General features: G+C 44.2%; 1 protein-coding gene and 1 non-coding gene across 7 annotated transcripts in view; one reads left to right on the forward strand and one right to left on the reverse strand.

The window, feature by feature from the left end:
• Nucleotides 1-6,251: 6,251 nt before the first annotated feature.
• Nucleotides 6,252-25,153, reverse strand: part of rhbdf1b (rhomboid 5 homolog 1b (Drosophila)) — a 31,960-nt gene continuing 13,058 nt past the window's right edge. For 3 of the 6 annotated variants that reach the window (XM_034558627.1, XM_034558626.1, XM_034558620.1), the window contains 19 exons: nucleotides 19,171-19,312; nucleotides 18,848-18,981; nucleotides 18,370-18,516; nucleotides 12,908-13,136; nucleotides 12,145-12,351; nucleotides 11,759-11,881; nucleotides 11,345-11,487; nucleotides 10,990-11,244; nucleotides 10,758-10,869; nucleotides 10,546-10,620; nucleotides 10,152-10,313; nucleotides 9,544-9,644; nucleotides 9,262-9,325; nucleotides 9,011-9,105; nucleotides 8,792-8,867; nucleotides 8,404-8,504; nucleotides 8,110-8,263; nucleotides 7,800-8,023; nucleotides 6,252-7,365 (listed from right to left, as the gene is read on the reverse strand). In XM_034558627.1, the coding sequence (XP_034414518.1) occupies nucleotides 7,170-7,365; nucleotides 7,800-8,023; nucleotides 8,110-8,263; nucleotides 8,404-8,504; nucleotides 8,792-8,867; nucleotides 9,011-9,105; nucleotides 9,262-9,325; nucleotides 9,544-9,644; nucleotides 10,152-10,313; nucleotides 10,546-10,620; nucleotides 10,758-10,869; nucleotides 10,990-11,244; nucleotides 11,345-11,487; nucleotides 11,759-11,881; nucleotides 12,145-12,351; nucleotides 12,908-13,136; nucleotides 18,370-18,516; nucleotides 18,848-18,981; nucleotides 19,171-19,284 (2,712 nt within the window). In that variant the 5' untranslated portion in view covers nucleotides 19,285-19,312 and the 3' untranslated portion in view covers nucleotides 6,252-7,169. Of the gene's footprint in view, nucleotides 7,366-7,799; nucleotides 8,024-8,109; nucleotides 8,264-8,403; nucleotides 8,505-8,791; nucleotides 8,868-9,010; nucleotides 9,106-9,261; nucleotides 9,326-9,543; nucleotides 9,645-10,151; nucleotides 10,314-10,545; nucleotides 10,621-10,757; nucleotides 10,870-10,989; nucleotides 11,245-11,344; nucleotides 11,488-11,758; nucleotides 11,882-12,144; nucleotides 12,352-12,907; nucleotides 13,137-13,616; nucleotides 13,689-18,369; nucleotides 18,517-18,847; nucleotides 18,982-19,170; nucleotides 19,313-25,153 lie in introns of all 6 variants that reach the window. The other 3 variants (XM_034558621.1, XM_034558623.1, XM_034558622.1) reach the window with 3 other exon arrangements.
• On the forward strand, nucleotides 8,615-8,708 carry trnai-uau. The gene is made up of 2 exons: nucleotides 8,615-8,652; nucleotides 8,673-8,708. It is a non-coding gene; the product is annotated as a tRNA-Ile (tRNA).

Below are 25,153 nucleotides of genomic sequence, written 5' to 3' on the forward strand. Positions count from 1 at the left end.
TAAACACTTTAACAGGAACACACACACACACACACACACACACACACACACACACACTAACAGTCAGTGTCAGTCCAGGTGGTGAATAGGGCCATGTGGTTTCAGGGGGCCTATAACATTACTCTCCATCAACTCTGACATAGGTGGGATCATCAGACAGGTGCGTGCTAGGCCTGCCTTCCCCCCTCTCACTCTCTTTTACACACAAACACCCCTCCCCCCTCTGGGTCGGCCTCCTTCACCTGATGGCCTGGATGCTGAGTCTGAGGAGTTTGTGTGTGTATTGTGTGTGTGTGTGTGTGTATTGTGTGTGTGTGTGTCTTGGTTGTTCCAGGCACAATGAAGAGAGAAGGGTCTGTCAGTGGCCACCTGTTGGCCAGCTGTCAGGGTCCCATTTCAGGGTCGCCTTTCCCTGCAGACACCACAGCAGCCACATCCATCCATCCATCCATCCATCCACCCATCCACCCATCTACCATGATCCTTCCTTTTGCAGAATCCCTCTCTGCTTTAGTCTTTGCCTGCCATTGACATGAGAAACATGAGTTTATTAATCGTCTCCAAAAAAAAAGCCAACCATCTGTTAAAAGATGAGATGAGGAGAACGAGGAAGAGGGGGTGGTCGGTGGAGTATCTAAGTGTGTCTCGTTTGATGCCGATCAATGGCTCGTAGATACCATCCTCTTCATGTCACATTAACATCTCTATAGGAGCTGTGATGGAGAGTCTGGGTGGGGAGGGGGGCGGGATGTGGAAAGGGGATTGGAAAAACCAAATGATGAATGAGTGATGGAAATTGGGAGGCATGACATGGACAGGAGGAGGAGGACGTGACAGGCTGGAATAAGATTGGAGAAGGGACAAGTGTGTGTGTGGGAGGTGGGTGGAGGGGTGGGGGGGGGGGGGGGGGTAGAGGGGAGAGATAATTTCCTATGAGGAGGCTGCAGGGGATGGGGTGACTGTGAGTGGGGGAAGGGGGTCTAATGGCTTCGGGTGCTGCCTCTATTAGGCTGAGCGCCCAGTAGATGACAGAATAAGAAGTCCTGAGATGATTTGTCAGGGTCTGTATGTTGGCAGGGTCATTAATTTGTCACTATTAACTGCTCCACCAGCTTTTATGGTGACAAAAAAAAGGGGAGGGCGCCAGAGAATATTAGATCACATTGTGTTGTATGTGTAATCTATGACATATAGATCTTGCTTAACGCTGCGATGAGTGATATTTCTATTGAAACAATGCAATGCGAAAAGGGTCAGTCAAAGAATTATCACCCGAGTGCAGATTCTCTCAGCTGTGCAGAGCTTTGAAGCAACTTTCATGTTTTGGTTCACTCTTGCTGCTCTTTTTGGGCAAAAAGAGAAGAATAAAACCCAGCTAACAAACAGCTGGTAAACACAGTGGAGCACCACGTGGCTCTGAGCCCTGTCAGCGCCCGCTCCGTTCCAGCTGCCCGATGCAGGAGCACCTCGTGGGGAGACCCGCCCCTACTGTGCCTTCGATTGGCTACAGCCTGCTAAGTGCTAACTATCGCCACGTTATGATGCTAACCGGCGCTTCAACCTAGACAGGCCCGGGACGAGCGACGGCAGCTCTTGTGTTTGTTCCCCGAGTCCCGATAAAAGACTAGTCGGTCCGAACAACAGTAGTTTTCATTTACAATGTTCATATATTATCGTTCAGTTCACGTCTGATCAGTTTGAGGCAAGAAATCAACCGTGTAAATGTTGAATATTGGCAGTTTTGCGAAAATGTATCTTTTCTGATCATTTTATTTATATATTAAACATTTGGCTAAAAGACTGCAGTTCACTTTTGCTGCTGGATGCTGGATATACTAAAGTTACCGAAAATGTTCTTTACTTCTTTGAAGTCAAGAAGCAATTACACTGTAAAAAACGTGATTTCTGTTCATTAATATCTACTAAATAAATAATACTAATCTGTACCTAATAAAAAAGACTGTGTACTGTTTTTAATTACATTGAGCTGAATAAAAAAAAAAATTGCTTCTACATTTTACTTAATTTAGTTTGAATAAAATCAGCTGTGAATCACTGAGTATACTTTTATCATATTTTATCATTGAATTTTACTCATTTGGTGTTTATTTTTAATCAACTTAAATGTCCGCCTAACTATTCTGCACCACACAGGCATCTTCTGCCACGTCTTCCCAAAGGTAAGATCTGTTTTCATTATTGTTAGTTAATGAACAAAATATAACCAAGTTGTTGCAGTAGTTGTTTTATTGTTATGCGCTCCCGAAAAGTTAAGAAACATGCAAACTTTACTGTTTCAATTGTTTTGAGGTTAATTTACTTTCCATCATTGTGGCTCAGGGGTTAACGGCCTCTGGTCTTGCATGTCTGCGTGGAACCTCCCTCCTCGAAGTTCTCGATGATCCGATAAATGATGGATTCAGGTGCAATCTTACGAGCAGCAACATCGTTGCCTGTGAAGTCCTTTTTGTGCAACGCAATGTCGGCTGCACGCGTTTCCTTGCAGGTAACCATGGTTAACAGAGGAAGAACAATCATTTCAAGCACCACTCTCATTTTAGAGCTTCCAGTCTGTTATTGAATAGCAATTCATCTGATCACTCTTCATAACATTGTGGAGTATATGCAAACTTTATCATTATCATGAAATCATTGTTTGTGTAATTACCACTTGTACTTTCCAGTAGCGCCACCCCCACATAAAACAACTAATATACAACAGAATTTTGGCTTGGTTTAATAGTGTTTTACCATGCAGTCCTCTTCCTATATTGGAAGAAATAAACATCTATCTTTGAATGTATTGAAATACAGATCATAAGTATGAATATATTTTTGACCTTGTTGTGGACAAAGCTGACGTACTAACATGCTGCTATTAAGTATCTTGTGAACTTGATATCCATTGTTTTTTGTATATTTTCTTTAATCTGGACATAGAAATATACTATATTCTAGTTGTTGATGCACATCATGAAGCCATAAAAAAAGAGAACAGGACAATATCTGTTTCAAGACATTCTCAAACTCTTCTCAGTTGTGCTTCCAGGGTCCAATCGCCCTGTTCCGAAAAGGGGACGCCACGAACGGGCTCTGCACTCTTTAACTTAAAATGAGGTAATGTGTCAGTGTAGGTTTGGTAAAAAAATATTAATACAGGTTTAAAAAAGTATCAGGCAAGTCACCTTTAAGCCAAAATCTACGAAATGTACACTCCTAATGTACCACTAGTATGTCAGTTCATTTAATACCGTACTTATTCAACCTACAATGTTACTGGTATGTCACTGGGCTGTTCCAGCAGAGCGGATTGATGCCACCGGGGGCGTCCATCCTCTCCATGAACTCTCCGAAAGAAAGTCAATAAGTGTATTTTCCACAATGTCAAACTTTTTCTTTAAAAAAGTCCAATCGTTTCTCTTTTAGATTTGTCACTTACACAGTAAAATGTCAGCACAGGCCGTATACACTCCTCAGCACACACAAATGGCAAGACTTCATAAAAAAGGTCATCGCAAAGAAATTTTCTCTGCCCTTAAACAACCTCATGACCAAAATGTCAAGAGGTTTGACAATCAATAACACCGGCTGGCCGTGGCAAAGGTCCCCCATCACTCTCTCTCTATGTCTGCGTAAGGAGGAAGAAAAGGATGCAGTGTTTCTTTACCTACTGTATTCTTATGAAATATGTAGAGCGTGTGACCTCTGACCTCCCAGTGTAGACGGAAGGGGGCAAGTGTGATCTTTTTCGGACATTACTGCAGACATTAAAATCAACTTTATGCAGCATTACGTACAAATAGAATACGCTCTGCTGTCGTATTTTGTATGCAGATCAGTGTTTGTGCTCTCGGGGCTCCTCTCTAACATAAGTACCGACTTATCTCGACTCAATTACAGACAAGACTTAATGAATGCCAGGGCAATCATGTGGATGCATGTGCTCAAAGAGAAAGGGAGAGAAGCGCAGAATGAACTCCACAGCACACCGGGAGCACCGGCAAGAGTTCTGAACGCTATTAAACCAAAGAACAGCCCAGCAATGTGGCTTTAGGCCCCGAGTTGCAGTCGTCACCGACAATCTGGGAGTTCTCGGTCTTTGGTTGCCACCTAGTGGGGCGACAACCAAACAGCCAGCTTCCTTTTCTCAGGTCTTTGTTTGAACCCAATATTCAGGTCATATAAGAGAGGCTGGGGCAGACTGACGTTCACAGTTATGTAGGAGGATGCTACAGCAGAGGAGATAGATAGATGGATGGATAGATAGATAGATAGATAGATAGATAGATAGATAGATAGATAGATAGATAGATAGATAGATAGATAGATAGATAGATAGATACTGTAGATAGATAGATAGATAGATAGATAGATACTGTAGATTGATATATATATAGATATATACTGTAGATAGATAGATAGATAGATAGATACTGTAGATAGATAGATAGATAGATAGAGATACTGTAGATAGATAGATAGATAGATAGATACTGTAGATAGATAGATAGATAGATAGAGATACTGTAGATAGATAGATAGATAGATAGATACTGTAGATAGATAGATAGATAGATAGAGATACTGTAGATAGATAGATAGATAAGATTATGCTATAATAGATAATAAATAATAGATAATAAATTCTGCTATAATTAAAGGTTTTTTTCCTGAAGCACAACTCCAGCTTGTCATAGTCATCCAGCCACAAGAAATCACCATAAGTGAAAGTCATTTTTAGTAGAAGGTACAGTCCTCATGTCCTCCCCCGAGCTCCCACAGCAGACCAATTCTGTATCTGGGGCTGATGGTAATGTTCCTGAGCGTAACTGTGCACATGAAGATCTTTGTCTTTTGTTTAAGTTAAACGTCACGTTCTCCACTATAGTTATTCTTTATTCAACAATAAGTTGGTAACTCTTTTTTACACCATACATCAACAGACCATTGTTCTCTATGCATGAGAAACAGTTTGGTCCTAGTCGCCTGACCATCCCAAAGTAACCTGTTCTGGGCACTGAATGGCATGAGTCAGTTCTAAATGCAGACAACAAGAAGAAAGAAAAAGAAAAGCTTGCAACCGCTGTTCTCCATTTAGGTTAAAAGTATCATACATTTAAAAGCAAGGCAGGAAACAATGCCTTAGCTATTGTTCTCACTCACCAGCTGTTGATGAAAGATTGTAACGGTGTGCGTGTGTGTCCTTTTCAAGAAAGAGACTACTCACCTTCAAGGTAAAGCAATGGACTCTTAATGAGGACAGCGGCCACCATGAAGGCCCAGGTCGTGTCAATATCGTGACTGTCAGTCTTGTGATCAGTGTGACCTATCTGTCGCAGTGTACAGGTGTGTTCTTCAGAGAGTTATTCTTATTAAACTACCGTAAATCCTGTAAAAATCCAAAACGCTGATGTTTCCCTCTTCCCCGTCGTGCTATTTATCAATCTAGATTGTTTTGAGTTGTCGAGTGTTGGGGATATCGGCCGTAGAGGTGTCTGCCTTCTCTCCAAAACTAAATGGCACTATTGGCTTGTGATAATCAAATCAACAGTCATGTCTCTTTCCATATGTTCCGGTTTCATGTAGAAACAAGTTTTTTTTCCCAGCCTCTCGTCTATGAGGAGATGCACGCTTCATTCTGCGGTGTGATGCGGTTGGTGGGCTTATGTAGAAGGAAATGAGTCACTACATTACAGTGTTCACAATAAGGTCTTGATTAACCGGGTCACGATATCTGTAAAGAGACATTGCTGTTGACTTTTTCTTTGCTTTGAGCACCACGAGCCCAGTGCCATCTATTTAACAATATATTGGGGCGACTATGGGTCAGTGGTTAGCATGCCCGTCTTTCAATCAAGGGGTTGGCTGTTCAATCCCCGCCCTAGTCAATGTGTCCTTGAGCACGACACTTAACCCTGCATTACTCCCCGTAGCTGTGTCTACGGTGTATAATGTAAAGTGTCTTTGAGTATCTAGAAAAGCACTATATAAATTAAATGGATTATTATTATTATTATTATTATTATATTGGAGAGAAGGCCGACATCTCTATGGCCATTATCTCACAGCATTAAAAAAAAAAAAAAAAAGCCATGAAATAAAACAGCTACCATATCTGGTGAGGAACTGATGGCGCCTCCTGCGTTATTCACAGCAACAGCAACGCCTGCTGGCATCCAGCTGCAAACTGCGGCACTTTGGCTTTCTGGTTCTATCCTTCTATGAGGACGTCATGAATATAGAGCTGCACATTGCATCCTGTTGTGTTTATTTATTGTTATGTAGCTAAAACGCCACCAGCTTGAATATAAACACAAATTCACCTCAGTAAAATCTATTCACAGTGGAGCAGATTAACATACAAGTGAGTTATTTACAGCTGTAATACAGGGTGAGTATAGTAAAAAAACATACAATCCATTTGGGATTGAAGTGTGTTAAAGGCTGTGGTGGAAACTAACGTTTCCTGTGTGGTAAAAAAAAAACAAGTGCCAATTCAGCCACCGAATACTGAAGTAAAAACATATAATAGTTTGTCATAGCTGGTCCGATGGTGTGACGCAGTTTCTACAGAGGTTGAGGAGCACAACCCAAAACGTCAAAAAAAACTGCTGACACAAACTGATACGTGGCACAAAAAGACATCATGTGTGTAATTTTGTGTCAATAAGGCACCGGTTATAGTCTCATTTCTTGGAGGGTTTTAAATAACACTGTGTGGGCACCAATACAAAAGTACAAAACTAAAGTCCTCCACTGGCAGGTGTACTGTTCCTTTTGGCCACTAAGCGGTGCTGTTTCAGGTAAATAATTTGGCAGGAAATAGTTGTCTTTGTAGCTCTCTTCCAGTGTGACTAGTCATTGATTAGCCCAGCTATAGATCAATCACACATGAAATCAGTCTTTAGTCCTTTTCAGTCAACTTTACAGTGATATTTTTGTTCCCATGCGTGTGAATAAATGCCCGAAGGCTTTTTCCATGATGGGTCTGTTGCACCTTTCCAAACAGTGACACGAATGCATCCACATGGACTCCTGAAAGCTCATTATTCCAGGAGGAGTGTCACAGGTTGCACTGCAGCTCAATATCCAACTTTCAACTTCATCAACATCCATCATTAAGAGATGTTGAGACACGTCCGGCTGACGTTTACCCCGCGGGCTGATGTTCAGAGGAGGTGAGCGTTCAGGTCGTACTTCTCGCAGAACTTGTCCGTGATCGGGATGCAGGTCAGGAACTCGCACCAGTCGCACTTCACAGGGTAGACGTAGAAGAGGACGGCCAGGGCGGAGAGCAGACCAAGAAAGACCAGCAGGAAGACACAGATCTGGACCCGCTTCCGGTACATGTCGGTTTGCCCAAAGCTGAAGAGAAGAAACCTGCGTTAATCGTCTCAAAATGCAGTTGAAAGTCCCGTAAAGCACATCTGATTAGATTACAAGAAGTGAGACAACAACATGTTGTAATATTAACTAAGAGAGAGGCAAGCTCATCCAGGACTTGAACCCAAAACCTTTGAAACCTAAGGAGAGGCTAATACGCACAGACCAATGGTGCACATGGCTCTTTAAAGATTATACAGTTTACAATTGTTCATATTGCAGAACCTACCTTTTAAAAAAAGACTTTGTGAAGGTGCAATTTTTTCATCCAAGTGCTAGCTGATTCCTACTGCACCCAGTCTAAAGGCTCTAGCATCATCTGTACCGTACTAATATAACAGTGCCATCCATCTCCCCGACTAATTATTTGAGATCAGAAAGGGGGTGGAGCAACACACATCCCTCTCTTCATCTACCTGATGTATGGCAGGAAGGCGAAGGACAGGAAGAACCCCGACACAAATCCGCTGATGTGGGCAAAGTTGTCAATCCATGGAAGCAAACCGAAGGAGAAGAAGAAGACTGAGATGGCCAGCAGCTTGGCGAAAGCTCGCCACGGTCGCTCGAGGATCTGCCAGCTCTGAAACAGCTCCACAAACAGACAGGCCAGGATGCCGAACTGGCTGCCCGCGGGACCCACCTGAGGTAGAGGGAACAGGTTGTCGATGAAGCTTTTTTTCAGACACAACGACACAACGACTTTAGGTGGCGAGGGTGACACCGTACCTCTGCTCTGTAGGGGAGGAAGATGGCCGAGGCCAAGTTGCCAGTGATGCCGCTGAGCATGTAGATGATGGAGATCCTCAGCCAGCCAGCCAGCTTTTCAATGTCCCTCAACACCGTCATCTGGAAAAACACTGACACCAGGCAGTGCAGGATCCTACAGACACAGACGAGACAGGCTAAAACCATCTTACAATTCACTGATTTAACAGTTATATTTCACCCTTAAGAGCGTCTCTGTTAGCGCTGCTTTGAATACTGAGGCCTATCGTGATACGTGCAAAAAGGTTCAGTCACCCAGCATGAAGAAAGAGAGACATCCAGAGTCGGGAGAACTGGTCTGGAATCTCCGGGTTGAGGAAAGGCAGCAAACCGCAGACGTCGTCCATGCAAGCCACCTGGAAGAGAGAGTGAGGAGATCAGTCAGCCTGAAGATCCATCGCCACCCGATGCAGGAACATGAGGGTGGAATTGAATGCAAACTGCTTTCAAATCTTTGTTTTGAGAGGCTCCAGTGGCGCAATCGGTCAGCGAGCGGGACTTATAAGACAGTAACCTAGAGAGCGATGCCGAGGTTGTGAGTTCGAGCCTCACCTGGAGCATGTGTTTAAAATGTAACGGTCTGTATGCATTTCAGATACACTTTTATGTTGTGATGTAAAAGCTCAACATCTGTTTGCCTCACCTGTGAGCAGAGGGTAGCCTCCTCGTGGAAGTAGCCGTGCATGAAGTCACAATACTCTCTTGAGGTGATTTCACATCTGCAACATGAAACATCGGCTTCATCAGCAGTCACACGCAGGAAAAATGACCAACTATCAGGATTTAAAAATTAAATGAATATATCCTTGTTTTCAATGTTCAATTAAATGGGATCCAACGTCCAATGAATGTTGCTCCTCACCGTCCTTTGGTCCCGATGCAGCAGGGCCGGCCTGTGATGGTGCAGTCAATGTGGGGGAGGTTGGTGTGATTCCCAGAGTTGTACCGTGTGCAAACCTACAGATCACAAGCACAGGAAACATGAAATATAGCCGTCTAGACGTCATGTGTACGGAGAAGAGAGTGCTGCGTTCAGACCGCAGTGGGTGAAACTCACAGTAGACCTTTTCTCACTAACAAGGAAATTAACTGTTAACACGTGAATATACTCACTGGCCACGTGGTGATGTCATCCGGCCACTCATGAGGTGAAATGGAGGCTGGCTCCAGACAGATTCTACAAAATCAAGCGCAAAAGTTAAAGAGGAACAACAGTGAACGTTCCCATCTTGACTGAGCCCCCGACAATACAGTCCACATGTGGAGTAAAATAATGTCTGTTCGGTATTTACATGACAGTCAACCAGCTGGTGCTCTTGCCTGAATAATGACCCCCTGCGATAGTGGTAACTAAATGTGTACACAAGGATCGTAAACGGCTTTTGGGGACGTTACCTGGGGTCCTGATGGCAGACTGCACCATGTTGGCGTAGCGTGCCATTTCGATAGGGAGCACTGGGATGCTGAGGCCACTTCACAAACACTGCCAGGGTGCTCTGCAGTAGGGGACGGACAACCAGACGGAGGGAGACAAATCATCGTTAACACCAGAGACCATCTTGTGACCCCCTTTCCCATTGTTTCTACCCCCCTTTGCTTGGACCACACCCATCTTCGAACTCCACCTTCATTTTTATGTCACCTACACACCTGCAAAGTTCCATGTCGCCATATCTGAACACGGGCGTACAATGGGGCCATAAAGGAGGAGGGGCAAAATCTGTCAACAGACAGTAATATAAACACAGCTGGCGAAACATATGTGAGAACTAAACCAGCGTTGCTGTGGCAGCTGTTCTTTATTCTGTTATTCTGTATTCATTCTGCTCGTCCAGTGGTTCCATGGAACACTTTCTCTTCAATATATCTCTGAATCAAACTCTCAATCAAGTTGAACCTCTTATATCCAGTACATGTGATAAACACAAACACTCTTCACAGCGGAGACGTGCTGTATAATAATAGTATGATCTGAGCGAACCGGCCCGGTTGGTTTCACTGACCGAGCACTCCTCTTGTAACGTCTGCAGGCAGCCGGAGCGATCGTTCCTCACGCAGCAGCCCGACTCCCTCTCCCTCGCTCTCTTCTCCTGGATCAGTTTCTGGATCTCGAGGTCTTGACGCATACACGGGGAAAACTTGGCTCCCAGGTGGATCAGCGCCTCCTGCAGGACAGAAGGTAGGGGGGGGGGGGGGTCTTTCAACCATTATTTCACCCATTACCATTAATCTAGCTATCAATATGCAATTTTTTCCTGATTTGTTTACCCCTTGATGCTGCAAACGCCCCCCTGGGTAAGTACCACTGGCATCTTGAGCCTAATACACTTTTCATGTTGACCGCCACACTCAGAGCTGAGTAAAGCACAATCAGAAATAGAAGATAAACATACTTACTGAGCTTGGACCAACCCAGAAGTTTTGTTGTTGCACAAACTTAACGTTTTCATAAACTCCCTTGTTCCTCAACACCTCAAAAACAGAAGCAACAACAGCATTGCGTTACCAATATTGCTCATTCATAGTACATTTCCAGTGGAAATTCAAGACATTTTATTCACAGACAGTATATCGATTGAATCATAATAAACGCTGTAAAATATACTTACAGAGTCGACAGTTTCATGTTGGGAGAAGCCCACAGGGGCAATGCCGAAGATGGCGACAGCCAGAATGGTGATGAGCAAATGGACACATGTGATCCAGTAAGTGAAAAAAGGCCTTGGGAGGACAGGGGGACAATTCGGGCTCTCCATTATCTGGGACATTGGCACCAACTCTATTTCCTTTCACGTCAGAGGACAGTCGACCTCCACGGAACAATAGAATCAGCTGACATACCTGTGATCGCCCATGTCCTCAATCTGCCGCTTGACAAAACTGTCGATGCGTTTGCGGTACGTCCGGTTTGTGAGACGACCGACCATGCCGAGCCCGTAGGGCCTCTTCTCTCGGGCAAACAGCTTCTGAACAGGAACCACGATCCTTTGTCCCCGCTGCTGATGGCTGTTGGCGCTCACCACTTCCTGTTTCAGACGCACCTTAGGTTGGACCAGAGAGACATTTTTTGCCTTTCGCCACCCTCTCTCTAAGGGCCTGGGTTGAGGGAGAGGGAAAGTTGAGTTTGTCTCCCCTGCAGCATGTCAGAGGTTAATGTCAATGCATGTAAATACAACTGTAAACAAAGTAGACCCACAGCATGAGGTGACTCCTCTCCAGTTCGGTCTTTTCCAACGCACTCCCTGTGAGCTCGCTCTCATCCAGCTGTTTGAGGTCGGCCTCCGATGGTGTCTCGAACACTTCGTCTGCGTAGCTGTACAACTCATCCTGCAGCCCGTCCTGCAAAGATAAAAAACAAGTCAGTAGGAATTCAAAGCTTAGTATGCAGCAAGAGACAGTACCTAAAAATACAATCTATATTGTGTGCTCTGAGCACGCGAACGTGCTGAAAACCGACACATTAGCGTTTCACCGACAGAAAAACTCCAGAAAAACTCGAATGGATCCTCATTGAGTGCCTCGAGCAAAAGTGTGGATGATTACTTTCGAATTTGACACAGTTATTTTGAAGGTTATCCTGGCATTGTGTGGAAGTGTGTCCACTGCTCACTCTGGTGAAGAAGGAAGTGTCCAGATCATCAGTGAAGTCCACGGTGTCGTCCTCGAGGAAACTAGGGGGCATGAAACTCCGCCGGCGACATCGCCCGCCGGTGCTGTCGGCTAATGTCCGTCCCTGACGAGCAGAATCACACACACACACACACACGCACACACACACACACGCACACACACACCATGTACATTCATCCCTCTAAATTATATGTGCAAGGCTGTTACCAGAGGGCCACATAAAGAGAGTCATCTGCATTGTATTGTGGAATATTTCAGCTGAGATCCACGATAAGACAAGCTGAGCTCATATTTTATAAAACGTGCCAGCACAGATAAAATCCATCCATCCACGTGTGTAAGAGACACGAAAGAAAAAACAAACACCTTCATCAAAGCTGCTGCAGCCTTGAGACTCATGACTGCGACCGACTCCCGTTTGCGTCGGCGTGGCAACCGGTTGAGGGCGGAGCGGGAGCTGGAAAAGGAGCAGAGGGAGGCGGTGCCGGGCGTGATGGGAGTTTGCGGGACACTGAAGCCGTCTACCTCTTCCACCATGCGGAAGGCACGCCCCCGAGCCAGGGGGTCGACGATCTGCGCACGCACACACACACACACACACAATAAACACACAGCGACAGAGTAGTGAAGAGCAGGGATAACACACATCTAAACTAGGGTTAGATTGATGGTAAGGTTATGGAAAGAAGTTTTTTTTTGTAAAGACAAAAGTGCTTCATCAGTTGGTTTTAGTGATAGAGAATTGATATAATAATAATTCAAATGAAGACCTTTTCGACACAACACTACTTGTGTCCTCAAGGTTCCCTAAATCAACACAAAATTAAAGTTTCTTGTAGTGCTTTAATCAGATTACAGAAATCCTTCTTAATACTACCAGTGCAACAGGAGTTGTTATTGTCTATTGTGGGGAATAATGAGTGAATTGGACATTTTTTCGATGACTTATTCAAAAACATCCAAACACACTAAAGATGGCTTAATGTGGGGGAAAAGCCATCAATTGAAACAAAGGCAAGATTGCAAAGCAAAGAGGTAAAGCAAGCGCCGAAGACCTAATGCGACGTAAAGAAATGAAGGGAAAGAGCGAGGCGGAAAAAGGTGAACATCTCTCCCGGCGCTGCCCTACCCTCTGCATGCCATAGTGGTGGTGACTGGAGTGGTAGGGTGGGAGGTAGAGGGGAGGAGGGGTCTCAGTGCTGGCCAGGGAGATGTTGTCCTGGCTGTGGAGCTCCATCTCCCTCATCACCTGCGGCTTCAGACCCCCGTACAGATGGCTGCAGTGCTGCAGGCTCTTCCTCCTCCATCGTTGGGTGCTGTCGCTGTCTTTGCTCACCCCGAACCAGTCGGCCGTACCCCTGGGGAGAGGATGGATTCTGGTAAGCAAATAAGTGAAAACTTAATATTCTGACCATTCTTTTGTGTGTGTGGGGGGCGGGATGTGAGACATTAAACAAACCTCTGACTTTCACTGGAGCTCTTTTCTTCAATTCGGCTATTAAAAAATAAAATAATGTCTTCCCATTGTACAGCTCAAAGGCAACAACACTGACTCTAGTTATGTCTGCAAATCATGATAATGGGCTGAGACGAACTTTTATGTTGTTCATGTTTTTATACATGTTCCGTTTTCCTGACACACACACACACACACACACACACACACACACACACACACACACACACACACACACACACACACACACACACACACACACACACACACACACACACACACACACACACACACACACACACACACACACACACACACACAATATTCTTTGACAGATTGAGCCGAACATCCGTCCTGATTAGTAGAACAATATGATGATTACTTGATTGATTGCAGCTGGTTGTTGGGGATTAGTTGACGGCTTAATTGGTTCCTTTGTTGATTGCTTTCTCGTCTGTAACGAGGAGGAGACGGAGCATCTTTAGCTGCCACTTTTTCTTTGGAACCGTGAGCGCTACATATATAGCCATATAATGCACATGTAGTTTCATATAGTTAATAACAAATCCAAGACTTTAAGCAAAAAGACAGAAACTTTGACCAGCTTGAGCTACTATAGTTTTTTGTAATAAAAACAATGACTGCGTGGCGCAAATTTAACAAATTAGATTCATTTAAATGGCACAAATCAGCTTTAACTATATAGTGCATGACAGTGAAGTTATTGGATGAAAAATAAAGCGGCCACGGCACACAGTGAGCACGATATGGTCGGGCTGCAGCAGGTCAGCTTCTTAATCTCGGGTCACAACACAGATGAACAAATCCCATTTGAACATTTCTCTCCATCCGCTCTCTCTTTGGGTTCATGTGCATGTTTGATTACACGGGCGCTGCCTGTGCAGCTTAGAGAGCCCGAATGAAAAATACCGTCTTGATTCTCACGCGACTTATTGCTCCCTGTTCAGCCGGCGTCGAAGAAGCAGATGTTGCCTGACAGTCCTGTAGTCGCCCCCCCCCCCCCCCTTGTGAAACAGTGCCTGCTTTTGAACCGACGGCGAGGGGGGAGGCCACACGGGGGGAAACTGTTTGGAGAGCAGAACACTCAGTAATAAACACTCAGTCAAGAAATACGCCAGCTGGGGAAGCCTTTTAAGGCTGCACAGGGCAGGGAGGGGGGTGGCGCGGCCCTGATCGCTGTCCTCCCCGAGAGGAATGTTTGAGAAAGACTGAAGTCAGACTGGGCCTCTGACCGGAGGGAAAAAGTACAAATAAAATCCTTGTAAAATACATGTATCAATCAAGAGGAAGATAACATCCACTAGTGACGGTAAGACATGACGCAGACCTTCTGATGTTTGTTTGTGTGTGTTTGTTTAGATAAGAATAGGAATTTGTCTTTGAGCGCACATGCACCGACAAGCGAGCATGTCACATTTGCCCACTCAAAACCATAAATAAAGGATTCATCACCCATCAAAGATCACCCATCACCCATCAAAAGATTACATTTAATGTTGAGCCCCCATCATTTAGCTTTTATATCCTCGAGGTAAGACTGGTGCAAATGAAGCAGCAATCTACCGTCGCATAATTATAGGCTGAGACAGCCTTCATCTCATCAGGGGGAAGAAGGCCAAGGGGCAATCCACACAAACACCATCAATGAACAGATAGAGAACAGAGCACATAGGAAGGATAAATATGAACGTTGATGATGGTTTCTGACGAGAGGTGCTACTTTTTTTCACGATTGTTTTGAAAGGGAATTCTTCCTTTAAGGGCATGAAGGTCAAGTTCCCAATGACTGGTTAGTTATGGATGGTCTCCCTGCCTTTCAAGCATTTCAAAAATAATTGCTGTTTCACATAGTGACATAACAGTCTGAATATGTGTCTTTGTTGGCACAATAATAATCCAAAATCGAACTGATCTGACATTCAACAAATGCATCTTTATACTTCTACTCCAGTTTAATTTCAGAGGCAAACTTCATTTATCTCACAGCTATAGTTCCTAGTTACTTTGCGGTTTAAACAAAGTGTACAACAAAATGAATGCAAAAAATGATGCATTTTTATCTATTACACTATCACTAACAATATATAAGGTAGTTCAAATTATATCAAGTTATCCCAGTCCAGTAAAACCCCAAACATAAGACTAAAAGCTATGTGAATATGAGCTGCCAGTCTCAGCAAAATCGTATATTCTATTTCAAGAAAACCTCAATCCCTCCACATTAAATGAAATAAATCAAAGGGGCTTTGTTCAACATTTTCATCCACAAGCCAAAGTGCCTCAAAGAGCACACTCACCTGTCCAGAGAGCTCCAGGAGGGGTTTACGGTCTGGGTCATACCTTTGGGGGGCAGGGACTGTGGAGCTGCAAATGCTCCATCGCCAGCATCACCAACATACTGTCCCCACTTACCCCCAGATCCGCATTAAGCCCTGATCTGCCAAATGCAAACTGATCCTCTGCAGATCGCATACAATGTTCCATGAGGGGATTTCCTGATATTCAGGCCAGCAGTACCTTGTAACACTCGCTGTTACGCAAAGAGAGGATGATCACCACATGTCCAGACTCTTGGTAACATCCCAGTCCTGCTCAGTGATCTGCTGGTTAATCAAAGGTTAGAGGAAAGCCTGCGTTGATCTCCTCAGTCAGACGGGAATCTGATCCCCCAAGACGAGTGCCCTAAAGAGGACTTCCAGTCTCCCCCCAGCTGGACTCGCTCATCTGATGAGCGGGAGGATTTTACATTTTCTGACCTTGTGTCCCCAGCACACAACACAATATGGCTTGTGTGTGTGAGAGAGTGTGTGTGCCCGTGGCTGGCAGGCCTCCCAGTATCCCTCCTCGAGAGTTCGCTTTAAAGGATGTGACCTACTGGGCAAAGCAGACAGCGGCTCTGGTCCTTGTCAAGCTGATTATTCCCCCCCCCCCCAACACACACACACACACACACACACGCACACACACACACCATTCAGAGCCCCAAACGATCACTATCAGTGAGGTCCTCCTCTCTCTTTCTCTGCCTTGTGTGTCTAAAAAACAGTTCCACACCAGCACTGCACAGGAAATTGGAGATTAGAAGGAGGGAGAGAGAAGAAGGATGGGGCATCATCGGAGGGAGGAGGAACGGAGGGAGGGCACCGGGACATGCCTGAACATGACACACGCAAACATACACACTCATACACCCCGAGCAGCTTCAACCCCACCTTTGCTTTGCAGCGGTGTATTTGTGTGAGCACTTTAACGAAATCCAATAGAGGGCGAGATTGTAGGTTTAAACACCTATCATTACGAGCACCAGTGGGACTAAGATACATTATTAACTATCAAAATGAATGGTTCCTTAGCATGAAGAAGCTATTTGTTGCTGTTCTCTGCCAGATCAACAAGCATCAGGATGTCCTCCAAATACTCTGCAACTAAAACGTTTGCAGCAAACCACCCACTGACGTAACGCTTTATTTGAAGACTTAAGGATTTATCCGGTATTTGTGCACTCTTTTGAGGATCAGGTACCTCAGCTAACCTCCCGTACACACACGCAAACTTTCTCTAAATCCCATTATTCTCTCAAACGCATTAATTCCGTGTCTCTCTCAGACACACATACAAGGCTGGTAAACCTCGGCATGATGAAGTTAAGACATTAAGACACTCCTTTGAAGAGTGTCTTTAGGTTTTAGTCTCGGCCCCCGGGTTCAAACATTTACATTCAATTGTGGCGCTTTGATGTGGCCAACATGCTGCGTGAGGCACAGAGATAGTCTGTATAAGTAATTGTTGTTATTTTGTTTGCCTCAAACCGTGTGGTCCTGTGTGTCACCCGGACTGATGGTGATACACTGTGTGAGTGAGAGCTTATGTGTCACGGCCTCGCATCTGTGGCACAAAGAGACTAGCGTGGGCTTTTGTGCAAAAACTCATGACATCGAGGGGGAAAGTGTTGCAAGAAACTATGTTTTTTGGTCTATTAGGTTTTCCTTAACCGGTCTTGTATATGATTAGTTCATTTTCAACAATGCTGTGCAGTGAAGCTCAATTTTATTTGTTGAAATAAGTTCTGCTTTAAAGCTGCGTTGTCGTATTCTTTGGCCACTTTTGGGGGGGGGCAGCAGAAACAAGCTGTAGACTTTATTGTGACATAATGCCACATCAAGTAGATATGGAGCACATTCATTTGAAGTCATGTGTTTTGACTTTTGGCCCTTCACTGATAGTTGCTGTCCTTTTAGCTCTGTTTTGGTTTCCTCCTTGGGGAAACATCTGGCTCTTTAGCTGCTAAATGTTCAACTATGTTCACCAGCTGGTTGCTAACTGCGTCCGTCTGCTTTCCGGTGTTGAGCATGTAGCATATCCCCTCCTGCCTAAACCCATACTATGAAAGTGAATCAAAAAAAGTTGCGGGCAGGGAAACCAAATTAATAAATTGATGGACGGTGACACGCTCCTCGGAGCTGAGGGTACCTGTAGTTGGGTTTTCATTTTTGAAGGGTTCACTCACTACGACCAACCCCTTCCATATTGCACATTGCCATTTGATCTGCAGTATGTTTTTTACAAAAAATATTGCTTATTGCTGCTTTAAGTTGGAATTGAATATGTGGTCAGTTAAATATCACCACAAAAAGCCCAGAGATGTGTGCTTCTACACATTTACATCAGCTGCTTTAACAGTGCTTGAGTACATTTTTATCCCCTTTTACAATGTTATGATGCTTATTGTGGTTGCATCTTCATGCCTGGAATGTATATTCCTTTTAAGACCATACCATCCAGTTTTCCCCTTAGCTTTATGGTTGGACAAAGCATCTTCTCCTTATTTACTGTAAGCAGTATGATGGTTATACTGAAATATAAATGATCATCAAATCAAACTAATCGAGATTGCTTGTGTATTATTATCATTCACACTTTCCCAAAAGTAAACCTCACTTTTTTTTTTTCTTTGGAAACTTTCGTCTCTTCACTAGAATGTAAACGAAAGTAAAAGTACTGTGGGTTTGAAACACCACTCAGTCTGCCTCAAAGCATTTGGTCAATATTGACGTCCGGACACCTTCAAACTGCTGTCATCAGCTCCCTCCCTCCCGGATCCACCTTTCCTGTACCTGATGATCTGTTTGGGTATAGATGACCGCCGTCGGGTCAGTATCTTGGGTATGCAGGACCGCCTTCGGACGGTGGACTCCCTCCGGGGCCCCCTCTGGCCCTTTGGGGGAACTGTGTTGACCCGCTCAAAGCGCACCCTTTTCTCACTTAACGCACATTGCAGCGTGTAGAGAAGAGGACAGGGAGGCAGCGAGGGGATGAAGGAAGAAGAAAGAGAAAATGAGAGAAAAAGGAGGACAAGAGAGAAGAAAAGAGAGCCAGATTAGTTTGTGTTAAATCAGAAAAAGGAGGCTGCGGCTTAAATTAGTTTTGTTAAAGATTTATTAGTGGAGGAGAAAGTAATATGACAGGCTGAAGCCTTGAGAAATGAGCAGCCGGAGGGAATCAACCGAGAGGAAAGAATGGAGCCTGTGTGTGTGTGTGTGTGTGTGTGTGTGTGTGTGTATGTGTGTGTGTGTGTGTGTGTGTGTGTCTAACCTCTTGATGGACTGTGTGAAGGAGGGCAATCTCTCCAGAGGAGGTCTGAGGTAGTTGTTGGAAGTTTCAAAGGCAGCGATGCACGTCTGAGGGTTTTCACCTGGCAAGCTGACGCTGCGCAGCCGTCTTACCGGCTGCAACACACAGACAGAAGCACACACAGACAGATGAGGCCCTCTGTGCCAAGTTGTGTGCTTTTGGATGTCAAACGTGTCTGAGAATGAACTTTTATTCAAATGAATTCAAATTTACACGCACAATTGTGTTGAGTCGTCTCCTCTACTCGTCCAAAACTACTCTTTACCGTTGCGACTTGCTTTTACCTGGGTGAGTGTGGGCGAGTCGTCCGTTGTCAGCTGGATGGTGGGAATGTCCAGTTGGAGCCATGGCGGCTTTTTCCTCTGCAGGCTGCTGTTCCTGCTTCCCGGCTCATCCATTTTGGCCAGCCTCCCCGACACCTGCCAGCTGGACGGCACAAACAGAATCCTTGAGTTTGTAGAGCGACGCACAAAACACACAGTCCAAATACGGTCGCAGACACATGACGACAATCAAAAGCCCCCAAAAAACGGACCAGCTTTGTTTGAGTAATTACAGACTGCTCACAGACTGCTCACAGACTGCGCGACAGTAATCCACATCTCCCCGTTGTGGGCTCAGACAGATCCAGTGAGGAGGCAAAATGCCCGAATAAACAAACTGCTTCATCTAAATGTTTAAAGCCACTAGTCTTCCTCCATTCTCTGCATCAAATAACCTGCATCACAAGACGGAGCATCACCACTGACGCTCCATAGCACAACCAGAGGCGGTGTCTTCACGAAAAACGCTCAATGTGAATATTAATGTGTCTATAGAGCATAGAAAGAGTTTGGCCTCCCTAAAAAATTATATATTCTGCATCCTCTGATACATGAAGAATAATCCTCCTGTAGATGATCAGCACGTGTCACAGAGTAGCTCCTGTTCTCAATTCAGGGCACAACTCCACGTTCAACACCATGAGAGGGAGTCAGGATTCTCAGAGGCAGAGACACACGCACATACGCACACACACACACACACACACACACACACGCACACACACACACAGATCAGAATGGGATGCTGTTACTCGCTGATGAGTGAGCTCACATGCTTATTAAACAGACTTTACATCCAAGTACATGTGGTCTAAATGCAGCGTGCCACATACTAACAGACACAGAGAGCCTGATGGATCGAACAATGGAAAACCACAGTATAGTAAGCCAAAGCCTCCACTCATCCTGTTGTTTCCTGGTTAATGGGTTCATGGGTAAAAGAAAAAAGGATTTTTCCTGCTTAACCTTTTCAGCGGAAGTACAAGCGAGACATCTCTGCATCTCTAGAGAGGCTGGCGAGCGGACCAGCGCAAATGAGGCAGTTTGCAGTGGCAACTTTTAATATGGAGTGACAACACACACACAAATCATTCTTTTTCCCGTGGTGTTATGCATTGTGAAGCTGCTGAGCTGGTCAGGTGAAGCACAAACTCCAAAACCTCAGTACCCTCCTGCTGCTCACTGTGTCACTGGTGCCACATACTGTGGTAACAATAACACTTCATCATGCACCGAACAGCTCCTCACGTACTTGCATTAAAGCTGGGGTAAGCCATTTTTTGATTGCCGTCAAAGGGCAACAATTTCATAATAACCTTCCATGTTGTGATTCAAGGGTTGTGAGAGAAAACCCGACTTCTGCACCTCCAGTTGGGTCCGTTGTCAGGTTGTTAATCTAGACCCTGATGGGAGACTGGCCAATCGCACGTCATTTCACACTGCACATAGATGTAGCTTACATGCTGGTGATAATGGTGGCACATTTAACACTTTAAATTCATGGTCTGATTCTAGAATTCTGCAACTTGTCTCTATGGACCGGGTCCAGTCCCCCCATCAGTGCCCTATGCACCCAGGGGCTTTACCCTCATCCTTTATGTTTGAATAGACCGATTTTTGATTCTCTAATTGTCTCAGGTGGTGTTGTTATTTGATCAGTTTAATTAGGTTGCTGCAGCTGTGGCTGTTGTACAAATGTAATGTTTAATGTATTTTTATTGTGTGTTTAATTCTCAATAAATATCCATGACTGCAGCATTTTTCATTAAAATATACCGCTATATCTCCCTATTATTAATCCAATGCCATTCATCTGTGTGCTTGTCTACCAGGTACTCATTACAACATGTGAACTATATATATTTGTATTTACACCTGATTGCTAAAACTAACTGATGCTCTGACATGGGAAGAAGAATCAAGCAGCTCCATATGTCACATCAGGATAATCCGCTATATATCCACAGCTGGTTGAGCATGAGCAGATTGATATATAAGATGTTGACTGAGCCAAACGGGCCGTGACTCAATAAAAAGAACACGGTTTTAATATTTTGAGCAGCTTGTTGTTTGCTCAGTAAACACAGACGTGTTTTCACAAATATGCTCTTATTTAAAAAAAGAAGTAGACAATTAGCCAGATATAAATATTAATGCAGCTGAGTTCAATGAGTGTAATGGGAAGCATGTGCAATGACATCTGTATGGTCTTCCTCAACAAAGTCTGAAGTGCTATTATTTATGCGGAAGTCAGCACATAATAAGAGTATCCATTGAGACTACAAACAGGTTAAAGCTTCTATGCTCCAGGTGAGGCTCGAACTCACAACCTCAGCATTGCTCTGCTGGCCACTGTCATATAAGTACCACTCACTGGAGCCTACAGTGCAGAACACGAGAAGAGCTACTAACTCTGGCCCGTCACCTCGACCCTCAGCCTGACTGTTGTAAAGGTGCCCTGATGTGCTGCAGGCCACAGCTGGAACAAGTTGGACCATCTAGCACTGTTTTGGAAGGGCAGTAGTGCATCTACAACAGCACGAGATGGCATTCTCATAGGAAAAGCTCTCTTCTTATACCGAGACACGCACACATATGCCCTAAATAAACAGGGACAGATGGACCAGACGGAACTTGATGACGTCCATATCCATGACTGCAGCATTTCTGTTCAGAATAAACTGCTGTTACTGTGTCCACTATTTTTGCTTTAATTAATTGTCATTCTCCGATGGACCTGTCTAGCAGGTGCTCAATACAATAATAAGTGCTGACCAATTGCGCCGCTAGAGCCTCTTTGGTGCAGATGAGTGAGTATTTATTGGTTTGGAAGGTCTCAAGTGCAGCTTCTGCACCACAAGATGGCGACAGGATTCTCAAAGGCAGGGCTGTCTTCTTACACTCAGACACACACACACACACACACACACACACACACACACAGATCAGAATGGGATGCTGTTACTCGCTGATGAGTGAGCTCACATACTTATTAAACAGACTTTACATCCAAGTACAAGTGGTCTAAATGCAGCGTGCCACATACTAACAGACACAGAGAGCCTGATGGATCGAACAATGGAAAACCACAGTATAGTAAGCCAAAGCCTCCACTCATCCTGTTGTTTACTGGTTAATGGGTTCATGGGTAAAAGAAAAAAAGGGTTTTTCCTGCTTAACCTTTTCAGCGGAAGTACAAGCGAGACATCTCTGCATCTCTAGAGAGGCTGGCGAGCGGACCAGTTCAAATGAGGCAGTTTGCAGTGGCAACTTTTAATATGGAGTGCCAACACACACACAAATCATTCTTTTTCTTGTGGTGTTATGCATTGTGAAGCTGCTGAGCTGGTCACATGAAGCACGAACTCCAAAACATCAGCACCCTCCTGCTGCTCACTGTGTCACTGGTGCCACATACTGTGCCAAAAGTGGCAGAATTGGCCACCATAAAAAATGGCTATTTAGATGACCACAACAAGGTCCAATTGAACATCATCTCCGTTCTGCACATAATGCAGCTTTCAATGAAAATGGTGGAAAATGTATCACTCAAAATTCATGATTATTTTTGGCTCAATGGGTAAATTTACTTTACTAGACGGATAAGCAAGTACAAATCTCATATGCTATGACCATATAGATTTTTTTTTTTGACAAAGGTCACGCTATCAATGGTTGCAAATCCAATAAAGATTGCAGTTTATTTTAAGAAGAAAGTCTGCAGTCATGGATGTAATAACACCGTGGACCATATTTCCCATGGGAGATAAAACACAGAGGATGGGCTTTCGATAACAGGATTGTTTTTTTAAACTCACAGACAAGCCCACAAAATGTAGTTTGGTAATAAATGTCTCCTTAGCCTTGAAAATAGTGCTCGGTTTCCACTGTTAGCTAGTTAGCTGGGCGTGCTAACATTAGCAACTTAGCACATCACTGGACTATAGTATTACTATGCATACAGCCTGACCAATACTCAATTCTGAAACCAATAATACAGTATCCATATTTGATAAAATCAGACAAAGTTATTATTTGTTTTACATGAACAGATATCATAAAGAAATGTGTTCAAATGTTCAATACAAATGCCTTAAATGTGGTTATTAATGAGTTGTGACAGTGTTTCTATCTAATCTCATATTTGATCTGTACTACAGTTTATTCTTAATAACCATCCATAGTTCATACTAATATACCTTCAATGAGCTAATATCGTCTGTCAATTTAAGCGACGGGTCAAATAATGAAAATTGTCAATTCTATTTTTTGAAGGCAAAGCAGGTAAGATAGACCAGATACACGGGATAAGGGTTTACCTCTAGCTAAGGCCTGTTGGGTGAATACAAGCCTTGATTGGTACTTATAGCGTGTCTTCTTCTCACACACTTGGTCTTGTGTATTTATTTCCAAATGACATTTAGTGGGAAAGAATGTGTCTGTGCAGCTCAGCTGGAGAAAACATTGTTATTCCTCTTTAGTCTGGTTATAGTGCATGGGTCCAAGGGGAAGTCATTGAGCTGGAGTGGAGGGACTATTACTGGATAATAGGACATCTGCATGGGGCTCTGGTGAGCCGTAATAACCGGCCACCAACGAGCAGCTCCTGTAGACCTCAGCTGTGAATCATTCTGTCATTCATTGCTCTGGGAGAACATTAATCTCCTCCGTCAAACGCGGTGCTGGAGCCGAGATACTCAAACGTCTGGCATCAGGCGAGTCTAACGAAAGAAGAAAAGATATTCAACACATGCAGCTGGACGACGTCTTGATACGGACAGAACGGGTCGTTTCCCCCCCTCCCCCTTTGGTTTCTCTCACTAATACAGTACAATCAGTCTTAGTGCCTTATTTTGCACTGAATTCACTAATCATTCTCTTTTTCTTGTGCTTCACCTACATCGCCGCCATTTCCCAGGAAGCCGTGCAGCAATGCCTGCAGAACGGGTGTGAACTTGTAGCTCTCAGTAAAACGTGGGTGTTTGGACAAATACAAAGAGTGATTACTCAGCTATAGATGGAAGCAGGAGCTCACAGCAAGAGCACGAGCTGAGCTGTTTCCACACAGCTCCACAAAGCTGTCAAACACATCATGGCTTGTTCATTACATACTGATCGACTGAGGTTACCGGGGGGTGTGGATCTTTGTATTTCTCTTCAATGGATTGGACTGAATTTAGAGTTTCGTAGCGGATCAGGGCGACTGTGGGTCAGTGGTTAGCAGCTCTGTCTTTCAATCAGGGGGTTGGTGGTTCAATCCCTGCCCTAGTCGATGTGTCCTTGAGCAAGACACTTAACCCTGAATTGTTCCCTGTAGCTGTATCTATAGTGTATTAATGTAACATGATTGTAAGTCGCTTTGGATAAAAGCGTCAGCTAAATGACATGTAATGTAATGGATCACTTTACAAATGCATCCTGATGACTTTGATGACCCCTTAGCTATTCCTCCCGCAGAAACGTCATTGTTGCACTTGTATTTTAATTTATGACGAAATCCATGTACAACTCAGGACATTCCCACCAGCTGCACTTTGAGTTTAGTGCTAATTACCAAATCTGAGCATGCTAACACGCTGAACTAAGATGGTGAACATGGTACACGTTATACCCACAAAATAAATATGCATAGTAGCTGTAAACTCTGAGGCCTGACTAAACAAACACCTTTTGAATAGAAAGAAATATGAATTATTCTCCTCAATTGTCATTTTTAGCAGAAATGTTGATATATATATATATATACACGCGTGGACCGACACTGAAGGCACAAAGTGACTTTGAGTTCTTTTGCCTCTGGGCTGCCCGTGTCAGCGTGTGTTTTGGTCTCTGTGGTCACATGTGGAAGCCGGTGTGTTCTCTTACTGTCACAGAGGATAAACACACCCCTGTAAATAGAAACCTTCAGCAGGACAATCCATAACCACATCCTTTGCTTACTCTG

This window comes from Cyclopterus lumpus, chromosome 19, assembly GCF_009769545.1.
Source record: "Cyclopterus lumpus isolate fCycLum1 chromosome 19, fCycLum1.pri, whole genome shotgun sequence".
NCBI lineage: Eukaryota > Metazoa > Chordata > Actinopteri > Perciformes > Cyclopteridae > Cyclopterus > Cyclopterus lumpus.